Below are 22,456 nucleotides of genomic sequence, written 5' to 3'. Positions count from 1 at the left end.
GCGGAGATTGTGCCTCTCGCATCCTATGGGCGTGTTTGAGATACAACGAGGTCATTTTTCCATCTCAGACAAATAACCTAAAATACACTGTCCAATGCAGAAAAAGAGAAAAGAGAGCTACACATTTTAACATTTTAAACGGTGATCTGAACCCTGGTATCACATGTTGAAGAGGGCTTTTTGATGACTTCCTTGACTTTCTGCAGGGGGTTTTAACGTCAAAGCCTAGAGCGCCAGTCTGTATCTGTTTTTCTGGGTTGCTAATGTCGAGACTATGACACTGGGGCCGGAGGCGTTTTTTGGATGAGACGCCATGTGTTGCCCATTGTCACAAAACAATAGGAGAAACCCCCCACGTCCGTTGGAGAGGAAACAATTCCATATGGCTCGTTGTGTTTAATGTGTTGTTGTTGCTTGCTTGCTCTGTGAAAAGACAGGCATTGCCATCTAGTGGTGAGATTTAAACCTGCAAGTGCTGTGCCCTTGGCTTCTCAGGTTTTCCTGAAAATTCAGGTTTGTCACTGATCAATGTTCACTTACTATTCACTTTAGTCTCTAACAACATTTTTGATTTGAACATCATAATGTAAGTGTTTCTAAAGTGTAAATGTTTGTCATTGCTTGCAGTTTTAATGGATTTGTCTCTGGTTTCTTGATAGCAAAGACTTTGTTGCAGCATGGCTGAAGGGTAGATAATAGATCATTTACATATCTGAGCCTCACCAGATCAGAGATGATCGCAGTTTCCATCGAGTTAATTGGTGGAGAGAGCACAATTCTTCCCCTTTGATGGTAAACTGTTTCACACAGCAATGTTCCACACTTACACAGCTGGATGGACAAGAGCAGCTGGAGTCAAGATCCTCAAGAATGTCTGCAGCATTAATAATATAATAATAATTAATAATTGCTTACACGTATATAGCGCTTTTCTGGACACTCCACTCAAAGCACTTTACAGGTAATGGGGACTCCCCTCCACCACCACCAGTGTGCAGCCCCACCTGGACCACATGGACTCAAACCTACAACCTTCTAGTCATGACTTACCCACTATGCCATGCCACCCCCATAACGAGGACAGGACTTATAAATCAAGGTTATTTCCACCAGCATGATGCTTCCTTTACAGGATGTTCTAAAGTTTGTTTTTATTAAAAATTCCAAACATTTTCAAATGTGTATTTTGAAATTTTGTCAGACGATCAGAGATTTTAGGGTTCAAGCTGAATTGAGTTTTTTTTTGTTGATATTACAAAAATAATATAAAATAACCAGTAGCACAAGACTCATTAGACACAAAACAATCATGCATGAAAAAAACATTCTTGTGCATCTTGAGGTGGCTCAGCACGGATCGTCCAAAATGAGCTGTGTGCGATCGCTTGTCTTGGGAGACGTGTGAATTGCTCCATGAATGTATTTTAGGGCCTTCGGGAACGGCCATCTCAGACATGCAGACCTACATGGACATGCTGAATCCAGATACGGGAGCCGGGACCCAGAAGAAAGAGGTGTTGATCGCAGCCCCTCCTCCTCCTCCGGATTTCCCTCCCCCTCCCCCTCCCCCTGACTCCTCCAGCGTGCCCCCTCCCCCACCCAGCTACCCTGCGCCCAGCCCCCCTGACGACTCGTCCTCTGCCGAGATCTACCTGAAAGTGAAGAGCAACCTGCGGCACGTGGAGAAAGAGGTGAGATCACCTTGCACCCTGCGCCCCCCCGCGCCCTCGGCCCTGCACCCCAACACACTTTCAGCTCTGCAGCCCCTCACATGCTCAGCCCTGCACCCCCATTTTCATGCAGCCCTGTGCCCCCACACATCCTTAGCTTTGCACCCCCACACGCCTTGAGCCCTGCGCCCACACTTGCAGCACTGCACCCCCACACACTTGCAGTGCTGAAGTACCCTTCAGCTCTCCACACTTGCCTTAATCAACATCTCAGTGTGTCGTACCGTACCTCCAGAAACCAATGACGTACTGTACCATTTGTTTGCAATGTGACAGACCGATTAGCTGGAAGTCATAATTAGTCCATCATTGTTTTCCTTCACCTGAGATTTTACAGCGGTATTTCTGTTTGGACTCAAAGGTCATATTGTGCTTAGTGGAAACCACCTTGGGGAAAATTAATACCTATGTAATACCTTACACTTATATAGCTCTTTTCTGGACACTCCACTCAAAGAGCTTTACAGGTAATGGGGATCCCCTCCACCATCACCAATGTGCAGCCCCACCTGGATGCTGTGACGGCGGCCATAGTGCACCAGTATGCTCCCCACATATCAGCTCTCATTGGGGAGGAGAACAGAATGATGAAGATTCATAGATGGAGATTATTATGAGTCCATGAGATGTAAAGGCCAAGTGGAAATTTGGCCAGGACACCAGGGTAACACCACTACTCTTTTCGAAAAACACTATGGGATTTTTAATGACCACAGGGAGTCAGGACCTTGGTTTTCTGTCTCATCTGAAATATAGCACCTTTTTTACAGTCTGTAAAGTCACTGTAGCACCTAGTGTAGAAATGCACCAGGCACACAAAGTGAACCCTGCTCTTATGTAAGCATATTTGCATAGTGAAGGTGTTGGCAGTGAAGCAGAATTTCTAGCAGCAAACACATTTTAAAAAAATAGTAATTGTTTTGCTTAAAAATTATTTGCTTTTAAATTAATTGTGTGTTTCAACAAGTTGCACTTATTACATTTACACGCTGCTCAGTTCTAGTTTAGCTGTGTTGCCTGGCACATCTCTTGAACAAATAGAGGGAAACAAGCCTTTGACTACTGTTTATTCTGCAGTGCAGCTGACCTGGTAATAACCCTCACACTGTTAATCTCTGCATCCATCAGACCACGACTGCAAAGACATTTTGAGGACTAGAATAAACTTGAGGGAAATCGCTGGGGTGAAATGACATGGATTCCCAAAGGGATTAGGAACAGGAATGCTGGGTAGTCAGCTGGGGTTTTGTTAACTAATCACTTTGGTGGCTGCACAGTCAAACAATGTCCTTTGCTTTTGCTAGTGTCTGTAGGTGAATAAATGAGGAGCCAAACAATGTGGTAATTGTGCCCTTTCGCTAATGAGGATCTTCATTGCCAGAGAGGTTTGCACTGAGGCCTGTGATGGCCAGACCTTTAATTTCTTTAATTGCTGTGTGAGGAGGCTCTGAAGGGCACAAGTCCAGATTTTTTTAAAGCAACTTAAAATTGCAAAAGTGCAACACATTGGAGATAGGCGACCAAGTATAGTTTTCATGCCTTCACCTGATATCAGATGTCCTTGCATTTCTGAATCTTTGGAAATTGAGATCATCTGCAATATGATGCAACAAAAAATATATAAAGATGATGACTGTTGCTCCTTGTTAATGATCATGCAGTAAACCTTTTATAAACTTCTTTCCTATATTCTCAACACACTGAACTTTAAAGAATGGAGGAAAAAAACTTGTAAACAATGTCAGAAAAAATACAAAAGAACCACACAAAATCCTTTAAGGTATACTAGACAATACACACCGAAAATCTATGTGGGTTTAAACATGAGATTTGAAAATACAATTGAGTTTCGGAGCTCCTGATTTTGCATTGTACTCTGCAGTGAAATACTCTTCACTGTACGGGTGTACAGGAAGCCAGAACAGGGATTTTAAAACAGAGGTTATATACTGTATACTGTATATGTCAGAATGAGACCCAATGAGAAAACTGCTACTTTCGAACATGCTGGGGTGTGTGTAAGGTGTTCTTTGATAACGCAGCAAGCTGGACATTGCAGTAGTCCAGCCAAGATGAAGTACAAATACGTTTCAATGTTCAGTTGCCCATCACAGAATAAACATTTTTTTCTGTTAAAAATTAACAGTTTTGTGTATTTGTGTTTAAAATTGCAGAATTACAGCAGTTCTGGAGATAAGGGTCCATGCTCCTCTGACTGGGCAAATAAAGGAGTGGGTTTCCAGGTGAAAGGTCAATCCCTATGGGCATGTTCTATCTACTCCATGTGGAATAGAATTCCAAGTGGAATCCCACATTACAGTGGCACAGTAACACGTGGATAATGGTTTTTTTTTAGTAGAAAGCTCACAGGAGTAACACAAGAACTTTTTTCATTATAAGAAATGGTTCTAGATAAGCATTACAATATTCAGACGAAAAACATCAGTCCTCTTTCTATTTCCCTTTATGGAAAGTGGATATTATTGTAAAAAATATAAAAAACATTTGTGGCACTTGATCTGCAGTAGAAAAGAGTGATAATTATGTGCTTAAAATGGAAAATTGTCTATTCGGAATAGACCTTTTTTTAAACAAAATTACATTTAGCCCGTTGATTTCTGTGTTATTTATGAAAAATCAATTGGTGCAAAATGCTGCTCATTTTTAAAAAGGTTCTGGCGTGGAAATTTGCTTTGCAAGAGCAGAGCATTTCTTTGGCAGCCCATGTGAGCGGAGTTCCAGGCTGTGCGGTTGTGTAAGAGAGCTGGGTGCGTGCGCACACGTGCGTGCGTGCGTGAGTGTGTGTACAGTATGTGTGCGGTGAGGTCCTGAGGGAAGGGTTTTAATTAAGAGGAGCCTCCGGGGCCCAACCTCCCACCTGCGACTAGGCCCAGGTAACAATCCCTGAGCTGCCACTCATTAACAATTAAACAGTCCTCCAGCTCTCTGGGACACAAAGAGATACTGTTAATTGAGTCCGATGAAGGAGAGGAGAAAGCTCTGGAACAAAGGCACAGCAACAATGCAGGGAAAGACAATATGTCCACACCACAACAGAGTGATGGTCTCCCTGAGAGGCTCCGCTGAGAGAGCTTTCTAGAAATAAAACAGTTCTGGTATGAGGCTGCTCCTGAACTATATAAGCTAAGCTGTATACCGTGTACTAAATGATCAGTACCGAGATAATTAACCGTTACTTCAACTGAGTGTGCCTGAAGATAAAATGAGCACCAGAAATGCGTTTTTCCAAAGGTCGCCTTGCCCTTTTTGTAATTGAAATATAAGTTAAATTTGTTAGTGGTTTCATTTCCATAAACAACCATTGCTTGCGTCATTCGTTTCTCCTAATTATTAAACTGTGTTACGAGTGCATCTTTGTTAGATAATGTGCTTAGAAGTAAATAAAAGATATTTGTATGAAGCCCACAAGCCTGACTTTTTCACAACATGCATGGAGAAGCTATAAAAAGCTCTGTGAGCATTTTAGTGACACAATGGACTAACTAGGATATTCTCCTGCACTCCTGCTTAATGTTGGCTGTTACTTGTTCATTCCAACTCTTCTCTCCCCATGTAAGACCTGTGCAGAACATTCAGAAGTTGTTCTGCTCTATGCCAAACCCAGCTGCATAATAAGTGGGATTCGGTGCAGTTTACACTTCCACCAATCTGGAATGGAAATATCCAGGAGGTGTAGGTTTTTCGCATCCTTAAATGGACGACAGACTATTGGAGAATTTTACTAGGTGCTAGTAGAATATGTCAAGGGCTCCCAACTGACTCAACAGGGAAAGACACTCACTCCATGTGCAGGTTGAGGTCTTTACCCCAGATGTTGTGGGTTAGAATGCAGGTCTATTCATTTGCACACTGTGACCGGGCCTCTTCTTGTCACAGCACATAAAGGGTTAAGTACAACCAGGGACAGAGGTAATGGTCAGCCTGGAATCTTTGAACTCCCAGCAAAAGAGTATCCCCTGCGAGCACCCAGGCACCTCCAGGCTCAGTGTGACCTCAGTGAGGGACGTACTTCTCCAATCAGCACCGAACCTCCTGTCCATCACTGGTGGTGTCAGAAGACCCGGAGGGTAATGGGGTGTGCCGCAGAGAAGCTTGTCAGGACTTCCCCATTCTCTTAACACTTTCATAAACTGAATTAATCATGGTATTGGGGCAGTTGTATCAGCGTTTCACCATATTGTGGCCTTTATTGTCTTATATTATAAAAGTATAAAGCCGGGATATTCTGTGATTCTAAGGAATCTTCGCATTAGGTTTTCATTGTTTTGTCACAGTCTAGTATTCTACAGCACAGTGAAGCCAGGGTGTAGGTATAAGAATATACAGTGGAAGCAGTGTAAAGTGTTAATGTGTTAATCATAACCACAATGAAATACGTGAAAATATTGTGACAAAAATGTCCTGGAAAATGTTCAGTAGGACTGGGTATGACACCAAATGATTGTGGCTGGGCAGAGCAGTGTATAAAGAAGGAAAGTGAGTGATATGAGTCACAGTCTACATTACAAATCTGTCTAAAAATATTATTTTTTCTGGTTTTGTTTTCTGTTAGGATATAAGGGTTAAAATAATCAATATTGAATAGTTGTCTTAATCTTTATAATATACTTATGTACTTACGGAGTTGTGAGAAAGTTGTGAATGTGCACCCTGGTTGATCTCTTTCTGTTTATTTCTGTGTAGAATGTGCTCTACTGTAGTTAAAATGATTCTCAGTGGTGTTGCATTTAAAATAAGAAATGTGCAGTTTATTGACAAACTGACACAGGTTTAATGACTAGTTTGCTGGCAAAACCTTCCCTTTACCACAGTAAAATGCTACAGTTGTGTTAACTGAAAATAGCCAATGCCCTTTTCAAATGGAAAGTTTGTACATCTCTACAAAGAGCCGCAAAATCCCTTTGCCACAGGGACCTGAGTTCCTCCAGCCCTGTTCTTTACTGAACTGCTTTGTGAGTGGCAGAACCCTGCAGCCCTGCGATTGGCAGGCTGAGACCAGTGACATCATGGTGCCGCGATGTGATAGGTGTACTTTATTGATGAAGGGCCTGAGTAAAGTGAGAGGGCAGGTAGAGTGACACAGGTATCAGGGACCAGAGATCTGGTAACACCTGGGCTTGCAGCACTGCTGGGCTTTTGTTCTGCTGTTTCAGCACGGGGGATTGAGGGGAGACAGGAAGCAGAGAAGGTAAGGGAGAAAATGAGCTTTCAGAGCTGCTACTCGGCTAAGAGAGATCTTACTTTTGCCCATTAGTTTGCAAACCACAGTAGTCAAAATTAGCACAGGTTAGGAAATGTTTTTTTGCTGCCCGTTTTAGTAGAAAATACCTGATATGAATATATCTGAAAGTATTTCCACTGTTCATTTGTTCAGCCGTTTGCTTTTGTTTTTAGCTTCAGCGTTATGACCCACAAGCATTTCTTTAACCAGATGTCATGTAAATGTTTAGGTGAGAAACTGAAATTGAAGCATTTGGCCAAAGTGTCATCAGCATCCTGTGCAAGGACATTGACAGGACATTTGTGATTTAGCCTGGCTGCTTTTTTCTTTATCCACAACTTTTAATGTGAAAACTTCATGTGACTTTTGCAAAACCTGACTTGGCATCATGAATCCAGTTAAAATTATGAATTAAACTGAAACGAGTACTGTATTTTAGGGCAGCTTCTCCCTTCCTTCACCTTTAGAATATTTGCATCTTTTTGTAAAGGCTTCACCAACGAGAAACTTAGACATGTATAGTTTGTCTTTTTATGTCATTTACATTTAGTTCCAGTTGCTGTTATTTAATTCCATGGGTGCTGTTCTGAACAATAGATTCATGAAGTTATAAATGAATCCATGAGTTATTTAAAGATATTCAAAGTGAGAATATTGTAAATTACTTTTCCAGCACACCAGGACAAATTACACTTTATTTACATATTACACTTCCTTTAATGAGTAAAACTCTAAAAAGAAATAACCTAAATAGTCTTTACATTTATTACAGTTACATGAGTAGAATATTCTCAGTTTAATTTTATCATTGCTGAGAGAGGCTATCTTGTTTTGATTTTTTTTTTTTACTTTTGAGTTTTTTTGTATTAAGCTATCATCAGAGGAACCATGATAATCATTATGGGTTTTTTTTCCATAAAGCCTTTAATTCTAAGAAGTGGAAGTCTGTTTAGATGGATCTGCATTTAGCATTGTGAATCAGTTAGAACTAATTAATATTCATACATTCTGTAATTCATCGTCTGTTTGCTCTTTAAACACTGAACAAAGTTCCCCAGATGAGAGAGGTTGGGTATATTGTATGTACTGTACTACTGCATATATCCCAGTGGTCTGGTTCAGCCCTGAAAATGGTTGGCAGTAGTGCTACTATCCTTCCTACATCAGTACTATTAATAATCATAACCTGGTCCTGAAATGTGCATTATGTAGCATCCTAGCCTTGAACTGACATTTAACTTAAGCTGTAAGGAGAAGGTCAAAGTTTATTTTTACTATGTGGCTCACAACTCGTGTATAAGAAGTTCTCTAGAGTTCTGGACCTATCTAGAACAAAAGCTCTGAGAGATGCTTTTGATTTTAAAAGGAGTCTTGCCTTTTAAAATGAGAGGGTCACTAAAGGTTAAGGTTGAGGTCAAATTGAGAGTTTCAGGTACTGTAGAATAGATAGCTGAGCGAGTAGCTGTTTTGCTTATTAATATCTGGTTTCCTGCTGTTTCATGTCCCTCCTGCTGGCTATCATTTGCGATCAGCACCATTCTGTGCTAAGACTGCGAGGTGGTGAGATGGTGGAAGGGACACAGATTTTGTTTTCCTGGAGAAGACTGTAAAGCTCATTTTCAACTTGTTTTAAGCAACAACTATACTTGCACAGTTCTGTTTTAAAGCCATTGTTATTGGACTTGCATCTCAATATGTCAAATGCAAATGAAAGCCAACTAGAATGCAGACTTGTGAAGGCCGGGACTTGCAAGGATATGCAGTGAAGAATAAATTAAGAAATAAATGTCTCGCCTCAGATTCCATTGGGAGTTCTTGAAATTCGGAAGGATCTGCCCCATAGTGGGTAATTAGCAGGTATCTGTATTCACCTCAGTGGAGCTAAGTTGCAGCATGTGATTGGTGTGTTCAGTACTTCGGAGTTCTCTTAAACAGAGCAAAGGGGGTGATTTTCATTGCGTGAGATGAGGTTGTAGGTTCTTCATTTGATGCTTTGCCTTATTGCTCCATTTTTTGCTTTTCATGGTCTTGATCATCCTAACTTATGGTTATAATGTATCTGTCATTCCAAACCATAAACAGGAGACACTTTGTAACAGAAAGGGTTGTGGGAATTTGGAAGGTACCCAGACATGCTTTTCAGGGTATGATATTGGTATCAGAATGAGGAACAGCTGGATGATATCGTTAAATCAATCAATAGTCCAACAATCTATTTTGGCCACATAGAGTACAGATTCAGAATAGATTTATTTTACAATTTGCCTGAATGTATTCCAAACATATGAAAGTAGCAACAATTTTCATTTCACCGTACAAGGTATTAACATAATGAGAGATGTTGCATGTACTGAAAAGGTGCTGTAGACACTGTTAATTGCAGCCAAAATATGTTTTGTAATTTCAAGTAGATTGAAATAATAATCCTCATCACCTGGCTGCCCTGCATAGTAGCATTTACTGTTTGATCCCTATAGTTAAAATTCAAGATGCAAATACTTCCTTTGCATTAGGAAAATGTGAGTTGGGTAGTAAAAACAGCTGCTCGTCTGACTCCGAGATTGTCAGCTGGATTTTTTCCATAATCATTTTAACTTGAGTAATGTTCGAGGAAAGAGGAAGCCCGCAGGTGTTTACACTAGTGCACTGCGTGAGATGTAAATTAAGTTTTTCCAAGAGGAAATGAGTCAATAGCTTCCGAGTCCCATTTCCTCTTGGGTAAAATTAGCTCGAGTGAGTCTTGTACAGCATTTGAAGAACGGGTTTTAGAATAACATACCCAAGAGTAAATGAGTCGTGCTTCTGTGGAAGCTTCTGCACTAAAACCTACAGAAAGCAGCTCAGCTTGTGTTCCAGATCGCACCAAAACCATGGTAGAAGTATAGAAAACTGCTACAAACTCATGTCGAGGCACAGTTAAATGCATGATGAAAGCAGGGAGATCACGGGAAAACGGCAGAATTGTCATCCTGATTTGCACTGGTAATCTGTAGTGCGATTCTCTTTGTCCTTTGGCTGGCCAAGAAGAAATGCGTGTGAATTGTTGCGTCACCGTATAACAGTACCTCCTTAGTTTTCTGACCACAGTATGGGAAAGCTTAGCAGGCATATTACCATCCAGCTAAAAGCTGTGAAAAGCTCTTTTGTTCCAGTTGTGGTGAATAAATCTGTTCCAACACTTGTCACATGTACGTACTGATCTTGCATAAAGACGCTGGAGTTGCAGGAAACCGTTTTTTGTTTTCTGCACTGCAGTGTTTTCTGCTCAAAATCAGCTAATACCCAGTCTCTTTGCCTGCATTCAGATTGGAAGGGGAAATGATGTTCAAATGTTTGCCTGCTCATCTATCAAAATCTTCAAGTTTGTAAAACCATTTTATTTATTGTGCATCATTCCTGCAAATCACCTGATACCGAAATTATAGGTTCAGTCAACTAAGTCGTGACTGAGGGCTCTAACACTTTAATTAAACCTTCTTTTCTTTAGGATTTGCATAGCAATTAGACAACCCAACAACATAATAAACTTATATTTTGATCAAATCTAGATTTCTTTAACAGTTGTAAACCATGAATGGCTCTTTGGTAACACTTCAGAAAATGTAATTCACCATTTTTATAACCTTTAATGAATGAAGCATGAATATATTGTTAATTATAGGTTATTTGATCCTGACTAATTATTAATGAAGTTTTTTTTTTACAAAATTGCATTTATTCTTCTATGTAAATGTTATTCATTGAGAATTCAGTGTTAAGTGCTGGTTTTGCACTTCTGGAGTGGCGTTTGCCAACCTTCGGCGAAAGCTACTTGTACCTGCTCTGTACGAACATAGGAGAGCCGAGCTTGACTGTAAATCTGAGTGCCCCGTTCTTGTTTGGAGCAGCAGACTGCTGGAGAGGGCACATCAGAAAGACTCCGCCGCGTCGACTCCAACAGGAAATCCCGGAACTTCAACAAGCAGCCCAGCACTGGGGATTACTACAAGGCCCTGGGAAAAGACACAGCCACGCGACGTGGGAGCAAAACCATGGCACCCAGCGAGGAGGTACAGGACAGTACAGAAGCTGGCATGCTGGGGAGGAGGGGGGGTTCTGGTCAGTGTTATTTCAAGGGCATCACGTAACCAGAGACTTGCCTCGCTCTTATCGTGATGACCTCACATGAGTACAATGGTTTGATACTCGCCAAAACACATGGTGTTAATACTTTGTTTTATAGAGTCCTCAAACCTTATTTTTGCTCCACTGCACAGAGCACATCACAACATATTATTGGCGTTGTGGCAGGAATTGGGGTTCCCCCCGTCGTTTGCTTTTGGGGGACATTACTTACGCAGTAGAATAAACCTACAAAAAGGTCACTCTTGAGCCGACTTTCAGACATTTCAGCTAGTACCTGCACTTTGATTATTGCTATGCTAGTTAATTCCATTTCTCCACAGTCATGCACTACAGGGGTTGAAAGCCCGTGATGACACTATAAACCTTAACGGTGAAGACGTCAATTATTTATCAAAGATAGTCAAGAGACGCATCATGGGTATTTGTCTAGGTGTCTTGTACAGTAAGTGGTCTCCATTGACAGACACAAGAGAAAGCCTGACCTCTTTATAACAAGTTTTGAATTTGTCTCAGGCCGGGATTATTTTAATGTGAGGGAGTTTATATGTTTGAATGACATTCATGACACTGGTTTATTTATTGCTATTGGTTCTCATTTGAATAAACCACATCTGAACATTTATAACATGTGTAACATTTTGGTCAGTAGTAATTATGCAGATCCTGATTAGAGTGAACCCTAATCAGACAAGGTTTCTGAGTTCCACTGTACTCGCACTTAATTCCATGTTATAAAGAATATTTTGTCTCTTTCATCAGCCAGTGTCTGACAAAAACTAAAGCTAAAAATAATGTACTAATTGTGTCATTAACCTTTCCTTTTCAAGAGTCTTTTCTTTGTTCTTCAGTTTTGAGTTACCAGTACATACATGATGAAGAAATAGAGTGGAATTGACATTAAGATGTGATTTGTGTCTGAGCTGCTCCTAATTCGTGCACAAAGGATAGCTAAAAGAAAAGTGGAAAAGATGTATGCATGTGATGCATGCAAGGCATAGTAATAAAAAGCCACAGATAATTTCTACCTATTACTCCATTTAACCCTAAAGTTCTTTATTGTCTGTATTTACCCCTCAAGTTACTATCGGTTGACTTAAAGTCCCATATGCAAACTGTGACATTTACATTTGTTTGCACATTTGTGTATTTTTTTTCTGTAAGGGCTCGTCACATTTCTAGAACTGCTTTACAAAGTCAAATATTGGATCTCAGAGATGTTTTGAGCGAAAGTACTTTCTTAAAGAACTGATTGCATTTTGGAATGTATTGGGCTGTGTGGTGTTCTCTAAAGCATATTTTGAAGTAGTATAGGCAGTAGTACAGGCAGAGCCTAAAACAAGGGGTTATCATTTCAGTAAAGCAGGCAAGGAGTTCAAACAAAGTAGAATGAGGCGAGATGGATATGGAATTGGCACAGAATGGATGCGAGAATTTAGAAGATATTCTACATACAAAGCAGATGGATCTCATTAGTAAGTGAATTAAAAGTCTAGAAAAAAAGGTTTAGAAAAATCAAGATCCCCAGGAGCTGTTTTACACAAAGCATTGTAAGTATGGGAAGAGCTACCCAGCCATGTTGTCAATAATAGCCTGGGTTTTTTTCCTTTTTTCAAGAAATGGCTGGCTGAGATCCTTGAATCAATTTGCCACTGGCATTAAAGGAGAGGAGATCATTTGGATCTTCTTATGTTCTTCTTAAGCTGCAGCATTAGTAACTGAGCAAACAGTAAATGTGCTAATATAAATGCTTTTATAGGTAACCATACTTTGAATTTCACAAACAGTATAAGAAGACAAAGTGTACTGCATCTGTTGTATTTCAGACTCTTTAACATATTGCAGAATGCCATTCAGAATGCTATTGCTTTGCATAACTATATAGTAGTTTTTCCTCATCTAAAATGGCAGACACCTAGCCAATCAAAGAAAAGGGGAATGGTATTTCTTTAGGATGTTGGGGAATAATCTTCATTCTCTGGAATAAATGCCATCAACTGGTATTCAATGTAATCTTCACTGAGCCTATTAGGACCTCTGTGTTTGTCGTCTGTCTGTTACAGTAGAGCAGATGGCTGAACACAGATCCCTGCTAATCAACTTCTCAATGGGAGCATGCCTGCTGATGCAAAGCCTGGAGTTCATGCACGTTTTGTTGGTTTGATTGTAGGTGGAAGATATACACAGCTGGAAGGTTAAGTGGTGCAGGCAAATCACTTGTTAACAAGTTGTGATGCCCTACTTTTACATTACAGTCAGTCGGGGAAATGCAGAGAAGAGTTTGATGCTTTGCAGCAGATGCTGATAAATATGCTTTATGTTTTTTTTTTTACATTTTTCAAAGGTTTTGGAAAGGAATTAGGTAGAATACTGGTAATAATGAGAAGTGAGGTACAGGACATTGAGCTCTGTTTAGATGGATGGGGATACCGACATTCTGTGTGTGTGAACCAGCAACTGATATATGTTTTTACTCTTCCTTTCCACCCCTCCCCAGGGCTCTCTGTTGTTGGAGGAGCCAGCGGACAGTGGCCCCAGTCCTGAGAATGGAGCTGGGGAAGAGCTGCCTCTGCCGCCCCCTCCTCCCCCCCTCCCTGAGAGCCAGCCCACCCCTCCCCCTCCCCCGCCGCTGCCCTCTGACAACACACCTCAGTACGCCAGCCAGCGCCGGCCCTCCTCTTCTTCAGGAAGTGAGTACCCGCTCTCTCATTCCTGTGCCAGACCCCTCAGACACTCGTGATACAACACGTTCGAATGGGGAAAACTGGGATTTCAGGCAGTTTACAGGTGAGGAAGATGAAAATGGAGAGGCGAAGAGAATTGCTTTACTTTCACAAAGCACCACACACACCGCTGTGTCTTTTGGCATTTGCTGTTTGAGACCACTTCATAGCTAGGTTGACAAGTGTTTTACATGTTAAACAATTTGTTGGATCTGGTAGGTCTTTATTTAAACTTACTTATTTTTTTCTTTATCAAGTCACTTCATTTTCTCGGCACTGTCCTTCCTTGAGTATTGATCATTGTGAGCATTCAAGTGATGAAAACATGGCAGTAAAGGAACATCATACTGTACATCAGGTAACAGTAGTGATGATCTCCATTGCCTTTGCAGTCACCTTACTTAACAAGCAAATGGAATTCTTTGCCAAACTCAGCCTTAAACTCTTCTTGCACTGAGCTGTAACAAGAGAGAATGAAATAAGGATATTTCTGGATTCATGGAATGAACTGTAATTGAAGTCAGACACAAATGAGCCTAATAATAGAAGTGAATATCAAAATTGACAAATATGAAAGTGTTTTAATTTCTTCTTTTGCCTATCGGAATTAAGACCACTGCTATTTAAAAAAAAAAATCTTTCCCTGGACACTCAAGTACCTAACAAGTTGTCATATTTCCAGTTCGTCTTTTCTGTCAGTAATCCTGGAACAGGTGATTGCAACTCAATCCAATTTTGCATCTAATGAACTTTCTGGACCTTTTCAGTCAGGGTTTACCCTTGGTAAGTTAGTTAATGAGTTGCTGATGTCTTCAGAAACAGGTCATTTAATATTCTTTTCCAGGCCTAATTACACCTTTTGATGCTATCAATCAGGCATCTTACTGGGCCACATTGAATATGATCTAGGGCTCACTGGTATACCCTTTTCTTGGTTTTACTGTATTCCTATTTAGCTACCAGAAACCAATTGGTAAATCTCGGCTTTTTAATAAGTAATGCTGGTCGCTTCTGTGCGTGTTCCACAGGGTTCTGTGCTAGGACCTTCACATTTTAATATTTATATGTTGTGGGGATGTTGGGAATTGACTTTCATGAACATGGGTTTCACTGTGATGCTGATGACACTCATGTTCATTTGAAGAACAAATCAAAACCTACAGCCAGAGTATGCAGCCATATTAAGATATGGATGCAATATAATTTGCTTTGCTGTATAACCAGCAAGCTCTGACAAGACTGAAATTATGCTTCCCCACATAAACATACCAAAGCTCGTGACTTTATTCTTGCTGTTGAAAGTACTGAAATCAAGCCTATGATAAATGTTAGACACCTTGTTGTTGCTGTTGACCTCACATTATCATTTGATGTGCATGTTAGAAATGTCAGAAAAGTATTTACCGTACAACTGTGTAACACCACTCACTTGCTCTGCTTATCTGATGCTGAACTATTAATGCATCTCCATTTCATTAAGATTAGAGTAATGGATTATGATATTTTCTGAGGTGGCTTGTAAGATACTAAATAGGTTTCGGTACAGTATGTCCAGAAATGTTTTACTTGTGTACAAGGCCTTTGTACTTGAAGTACTCTTCATCTGACTCTTAGTGAAATTTAGAGTGAGCTTCTCCAGCTTACTTATAAGGCACTTAATGATCAAGCTTCAGATTATTTCAAGGAGTTATTACATGAATGCAGCTCGGCTCTTAATCCAAGATTTGATTCTTCAGGCCTTCTTATTTTGCTAAAGACCAAATTCCACACCATGTGAGACAGAAATGTCTTGTGTGCCACACCACACCTGTGAAACTCACCCAAATTCAAACTCCACAACTGTTGACATTCTCTAAACTCACTTAAACACTGGTCTTTTCCATTAAAGCTATTAAAGTATCTATTTACTCTTGATTTCACAATGTACTGTGCATTTTTCACCACTTTTTTGCTTCTGATGTGTTATGTGTGCTGGTTTATAGTACTTTGAGTTTGTTCGGAAGAGTTTAAAGATTTATATTATTTATTTAAGGTCTTATATTGCATCCATCATGTCAGTTCATGGGAACTGTAGGGTAGCACATTTTGTGTTTCAATAATGCAAATATGAAGATATGAGTAAATAAAGTAGTGATATGAAATTACTAGGTAGCTAGTAATTTAAATTCCAGCTTTTAAATTGATTGTTAATTGTAATCCCTATACATGTAATGCAATTCCTATCCATCAAAATCCACCACCTTTCACTACACTGCTTCTGGTTGTGTACAGTAGCTTGATGTAATTTTCTTGAGAGCATTAAAGCAAGTTAGTGCATTAGAAACACATGAGACAGGCTGGGCTACCCGCTCTGAATAACTGATTACAAATTGATGGATCAAGGTACTATTACTGTAGAGTAGGGTTTTGTGTTCAGCCATTCACCTGATTGCATTGCAGTGAGGTATGCAGTGCCGTACTCAGCACAGTAACGCAAAAACGCATTTTGTCAGGTGTTTAAAAGGAAAACCAATATTACATGAGAATAATTCAGCAGTTTTACAGGAGTTCTGTATAGGTTCCAGATCACTGCTGATAAATCTTTGAACATCCCTTGTAGCTTTAGCAAGAAGGAAACCGTAAAACACATTCACATCTTGGTAAAACAGTTTACAGTACATTGAGAGGTGTGGTGAAGCCTCATGCAACATAATATAAATCATGGAAAAAGCTAATTTAATGAGTGGCAAAGTCAAGGGAATATTTTCTGTGTTGAGCTTTCACAAAGGACAGATTTTTATTACAGCGATGACAGCTGTGTTTACATTTTGTATGTGTTTAAGCTGTAATGTGTATGGTCAACAGGTAAATCATTGTTCATTGCTTGAAGTGTAGAAATAAAAAGAACTACACTAACAACACTAACCCAACAACAAAAAAACATCCAAAATTTGTTCTGCTTATATTATTCTATCTCCATTTGCCCAGCTCAGCCTAATAGCTTAAGCTTAATTAATTTTCCAAAGAGTTTTTACCTAAAGAGGAGAGGCCATGGTATAAAAACATTTTTCAATGGCTTTAAAAATTGAAATCTCTTCACTTGACCATTCATAATTGTTTTTGTCTGCGAGTCCAGATTAAACATCTTGCCGCAAGGCTCCTAATGTGGCAGGTTCTCTGGCAAGAACGATAGTAAAAACACTACCTGAGTCTCCTGCCAGTGTGGGACACTGTGGTGTCCTGCTGTTGAGATAAGACTCCAGGCTCAGAGATTATGCAGCAAAACCAGCAGGCAGACGTCGACAGGGTCCCAGTTTGTGTCCAGACCATGACGTCTGAGAACACTCTAAAGAAGAAAGTCCGAGGTGGCTGCAGGAGTTGGCCACTGAGGAGAGAAGTTACGGCTGACCAGACACAGCGAGAAACTGTTAGAGCCAGCAGCCATGAGCTGCTTGTGGGGTGGATCCCTGGAGATTTCGGTTGGGAAGAGGTTTTCCCCATACACTCCCCTTCTGAGGGCACTGCGCATCAAACGTGGGAACGTGACTCCAGCTCCACGGTTTAGAACTGTAGCGATTGTCTGTGCTGTCATACAGGTGATGCTATGCTGATTAGGAAGACTGGTTAACATACTGTATACTGCAAGACATTTCATATTTCAGCATGTTTCCTGCTGTGTGCTCTCCTACGTAACTCTAGCAACTTTTAAACGGTACTTTTTACATTTGCCACACTTTTTTATCTCCATCTTCAGTCATCTGGTTCAAATTTGATGTTGTTAATCCTTTCTTCACAATCTCTTTAAATCCAACATCGAATTAGCAAGACTGAACAATGTTTTTGCTGGCTTTTGAAGTGATTTGATTATACAGATTTTAGGGGGCTTTAATAACATACATCAGTATTATAATATTATAAACTCCACTGTGCATCATCTGCTCATCACTGCTGTTGCATTTTTTGCACTTGATATAGAGGTAGCCGTGTTACAACCCCATCAACTGCTCTAAATGTAATACTGTATCCAACCATGAGTATTGCTGTATTGAATTGTTCAAAGTATTTTTATGTACTGTAGAATGTTTTTGTCTAATGTGGAGAATATTATATACTATATATATTGAGCTGACCAATTCCAATTGACAAGAAGCAAGCAATATTATTTTTAATTGTGTTAAGGAGAGCAGTTTTGGATTTCCAATCCACGTGATCAGAGTGTCTCCTAGTGTTGTTTTTTCTTGATTTACTTGAAGTCCAGGATTAACTAAATTATTCAACATTCTATGCGATTGGACAGTCTTTTAAATTTACCTTTCAAGTCGCTAGAAAACACTTTCCAATCAGAAAACCGTTCAAATGGTCTAATCAGTTTCAATAGTACTTCAAACAAGGATTCAATTGCACACCAGAAATCCAGCTGGGATGAGCACCAGCAGACACTGGGTCTTTGATGACCAGGGCTTGGAAGTTGTTAAGGGATCATACTGTACAGTGAGCTGCAAACATCAGGTATTAAAATGATTTTACTCAGTGGATTTGATGGGATTACCAATTAAGATATAAGACGTATTTTCTGCACGCCTCCTGTTTCCTGAGCTTAGCGCTCATTGTTTATTAAGCCTACCGTATTGAAAGGGTTTTAATATAACAGAAAGCTCTCGTTGGCATTTTCATCTTTTGCTCAGGCTGTGGTTCCAATGTACGTCACAGCCACATGCAAGACATGCCCGATTCCAATCCAGAAAATCTTCCCTCTTAATTCGGTGTCATAATGTTTTTTCTTCACAGCAGCATAACCGTTTTATAAACACAGTCTTGTAAATAACGCATTATAATTTAAGAGTAACATCATTATACGTCTCAACAGAAGCTTATAGTTTATTCATGATTTCTGAAACATCGTCAGGACCGAAGATGCAAATTCCGTTCAAACATTTCTGACAAGCAGGAGTCAGTTGTTGTGTCAGGACACACGCAAGTCTACATAGCTCAGCTGTCACTGAGAGGTCACAGAACACTGACTATAACAAGGAGATACGGGTATGAAGTTTCAAACTCTTTATTTCAAAAAGCACGGGAAAATATCTGGTTTTAAAGAGAGACATTTCTTTTTATTTGTTTGGTTTCTTGGCTTGCAGTTGAACTAATCCAGATTCTCGTCTCCGTTTTTTCCTCTTCATTTTTTTGCCTTCCCGTGGCACTGTCCTGTGCCCTGTATCCTGCCTGTCATCACACTATCCTCCCTCTGTATGTGTGGGTGGGATGTCAACCTGCCTTGTTCTCTCCCGGCTGACTGCTTACTGTTCCACCTTCCCTCTTTATCTCACCTGGGTCTGCCTCCACTCCCTCCCTTTTCTGAGGTGCTACACTCTTATCTCTCTCACTGCCTTGCCATTCTCCTCTCCAACTCCTCCACTAAACCTGCTTTCAACTTCGAAGCGAACACACTCAGACAAATGAAAAGTAAGTACAGAGACTGTATAGATGTTCTCTAGGCCTCTCTTAACATCAGTCTGTTGTGTTACTAGCATCATTTGCTGTTGGTTTCCTGTAGCTGGTCACTTTTATTTCCTTTATCCCAGATACTCTGGTATGTTATCATTAACATATCTGAAAATTCAAATTCATTAGAAAAACGCACATGGCTTGTCATTAGTCCTGGTGGTTTTGGTCTGCAGAAGGAGAGAATGTAGGCAATTCTTACCATTAGCATCTGCATTTATTATTATTTATATCAATATTATTATTAATAATAACAATACATCCATGCCACACAATTCATCTGCAACATTTAAAATTAGACTAAAAGCAATCACAAATGTGAGATCTTGCGGTAGAAAAGGATTTGAATAAAAGGGGCTTGTAACGTGATGCCTTGTGGGGCAATGCTGGAGAAAACTAATTGGATAGTTGCAATGCATGGAGAGAGACTGCTGAGCCAGCAGTTTTGAAATGGTGCAGTTCTTAAGAATGAAAGTAGCTTGTTTCACCGTTGGGGGATAAAAGGAGGAAAATGAGCAGGAAGGGAACATTGCTACCAGATACATGTTCACTGTAGAGAGAGGAAAAGGGGGCAGCAGGAAGTCCGAGGGGACTGGAGATACAAGAGTCCAATGGGAAGAGTGGCTGGCAAGATCAGGAGTTTTGGAATACTGTATACTGGAACAGATCTTAAAGAGCTGATGCAGAATCCAAAGCAGAGAGCAGCATATTTCAGAAATCACAAGGAAACCAGCAGAGTTTTAAATGAAATTTAAAGGACAGATTCAGAGGCAGGCACAATTTGAGATTCAACAACCCAGTCTAGAATAAATGTGTACACTGTACCTTTAATCCTGTGTTATCATGTCTGTTTGTTTTAAACAGATCTCACTATTTTGATTGAAGGTTAGACATTGAAGAATAGGACTTCACTTCCTTTAATGATGTTTAATTTTGTTTTAAAAAGAAAAACTCTGCTGTCCCTTTAAGGTTACTTTTGTTGTCATACCGACATTGTGTTTGGATTCCAGACACCTGCTTTTCCATTGTGACTGCCTGCTGCTGAATATTTAATCCCACTTTGTTGTTTGTTCCAAAGGGAGGATCCTGAAAGGAGAGGGCCTCCCTTAGGCACCTATTACAACATTCAACATCCCACCAGTTACAGTACAAGTACCTGCACCAGTTCATGAACACTGTGCACCACCACACCCTCCAGTTCCAAGCACTTATCTCACACCTGCTGATTGCATTGGTATCAAAAGGCTATACAGTACATCCATGCTGTAGCATGCTCAAAAACCAATGAGAACAAAAACATGTAACTGTAGGAGAATTGAAGTGTCACGGGGAATTGAGATTTGCCTGGAGAGAGTAACTGAAGCTAGGATTTTCTGAGAAGGTTTTGGCTTTGCTTGCTTTTGAGAGGGATAAATATAATTCTCTTATAATGGCCTGAGTTACAAAAGCGCCAACAGTGCTTAGAACCTGTGGGACATGTGAACTAATCAGAAATTCTGGGTTTGGCTCCAGGAATCAGTGTCTGGATGGTTTAACACTGCTGTGTTTTTTCTTTAGCAATGCAGAGCTCTAGGGCAGGCTACTGATACATGATCACCAGACATGAACCTTTTGGGGGATAAAGAAGAGTTAATCCATTTATAAGGTTTTCTGTTCTTCTCATTAGAAGTATTCTTCATTATCCATTTAACCAACCGGGTACTGCTAATGTTTGATGTGAAATCTAAAACCTGCAACTTTAGGGTGCTTCGTAGGAGGCATTTCATAAGTCCATTTGGTGTTCTGTGACATTATTTGGGAAGGGGGAGTGATGACAATGCCCAGAGCCCAGCGCTCTCGACCTGTCTCCTAGTGTGGGATGGGCCTTCCTTGGTTTGATGAGGCATATTAGTCTACTGTTTCTTCAGAATATGCCATCAGTGCTTGGAACCTTTACAGCTTTGATGAACAAAATGAAAAAAATCATGGAAATCTAAAAAAGAAATCTTTAATGGTACACATGGGTATATGAGCAATGTACTTAAAAGACACATTTTCCATTCTTTGTCAAAACAGGCAAGACATCCTCTGTCTTTTGGGGGCTTGGGTTCGAATATCGAAGGTGCTGTATAAATATGAAGCTCCTGGTTTTGAGATCAAGGAAGGACCTGGACTGTTCTGAAACTTTATTCCCTGTTGGGTTTTCAAAAGAGAAAAGACAGGAGCTGTTCCTGCAGATCAACAAGCACATCAGACATAAATGGAAAAAGGTGCTAAAAAGGAAAACAATTGTTAATTGTTAGACCTTCACCTCACCACAAATACCCAGGCAGGTGGAAATCTGCAAGGCTTGAAGGACAGGACCACCCTTGCCAATACAGTAGGTCTGTTCTGCCAATGTGTCTTGTGTCATTTCCACCCAAGCAGCTGGATGTCTCCTTGTGTACCACATGGAGAGCTGTGCTTCTGTAACGGCTGCATAGTCTTTCATCCAGGAGTTGTCCAGTTTAGCCTGTGTTTAGGGTGTATGCTCGGTCAGGTTGGCAATTGGATCTTTTTGCTGTGCATTTCAGAATGTTCTCACTAATCCCGCACACGAGCAGCTGCCATGCTGTTTGGTGTCGGGTGGAGGGGGCAGGGTGAGGGGGGACTTAAGTCCGTTCCCAATTTGGCAGCCGTTACATGTCTTTGCTAATTACAGCTGATTCCTTTAGATTCCCCTGGGCTGTGATAGGCTCCTAAGAACCATGCTCCAGTCTCCCAGAAAGAGAGAGAGAAGGAGACACTGGTCTCGGCTCAGCCTTTATGCATTGCCCCTATGTGATCTGAGTCTTTGGAACTCAAACAGGCATGAAAGAACGCTAAGCGTTGTAGCTCGTTCACCAGTTCAGAAGAGACTCTTCTCGCCAGCTTAAGAGCAGGTGATGTACTGTATTAGTTTTCTTTTTCATTAACGTTCTGTTGAGCTGTGGATGATTTTATTTTATAAAAGTGGTTATTTGAAAGTTTTTGTATTCTTTTAGCACATGTTTCTTTTACAGGGTAGACCAACTGCATTCCAAATTGAGAGCTCTATTGATTTTCACTCACTGATGATATGCATATTGCTTGTTAGCAGTGTTTTTAAATATGTGCAGCCTACAGTAAAGACAAAATATCACTGGCTACACAGGCAATGA

At 40.4% G+C, this 22,456-nt stretch overlaps 1 protein-coding gene across 4 annotated transcripts in view; it reads left to right on the top strand.

Moving 5' to 3' along the window:
* Positions 1 to 22,456, top strand: part of espn (espin) — a 62,744-nt gene that overhangs the window by 22,181 nt on the left and 18,107 nt on the right. For 3 of the 4 annotated variants that reach the window (XM_088617110.1, XM_088617111.1, XM_088617109.1), the window contains 4 exons: positions 1,429 to 1,691; positions 10,860 to 11,021; positions 13,592 to 13,784; positions 19,236 to 19,259. In XM_088617110.1, the coding sequence (XP_088473236.1) occupies positions 1,429 to 1,691; positions 10,860 to 11,021; positions 13,592 to 13,784; positions 19,236 to 19,259 (642 nt within the window). The remainder of the gene's footprint in view (positions 1 to 1,428; positions 1,692 to 10,859; positions 11,022 to 13,591; positions 13,785 to 19,235; positions 19,260 to 22,456) is intronic. The other variant, XM_088617112.1, reaches the window with a different exon arrangement.

Source organism: Lepisosteus platostomus, chromosome 23, assembly GCF_059453375.1.
Source record: "Lepisosteus platostomus isolate fLepPlt1 chromosome 23, fLepPlt1.hap1, whole genome shotgun sequence".
Lineage (NCBI taxonomy): Eukaryota > Metazoa > Chordata > Actinopteri > Semionotiformes > Lepisosteidae > Lepisosteus > Lepisosteus platostomus.
Note: the sequence above shows the minus strand (reverse complement) of the source record. Positions and strands in the feature narration are given on the sequence as shown.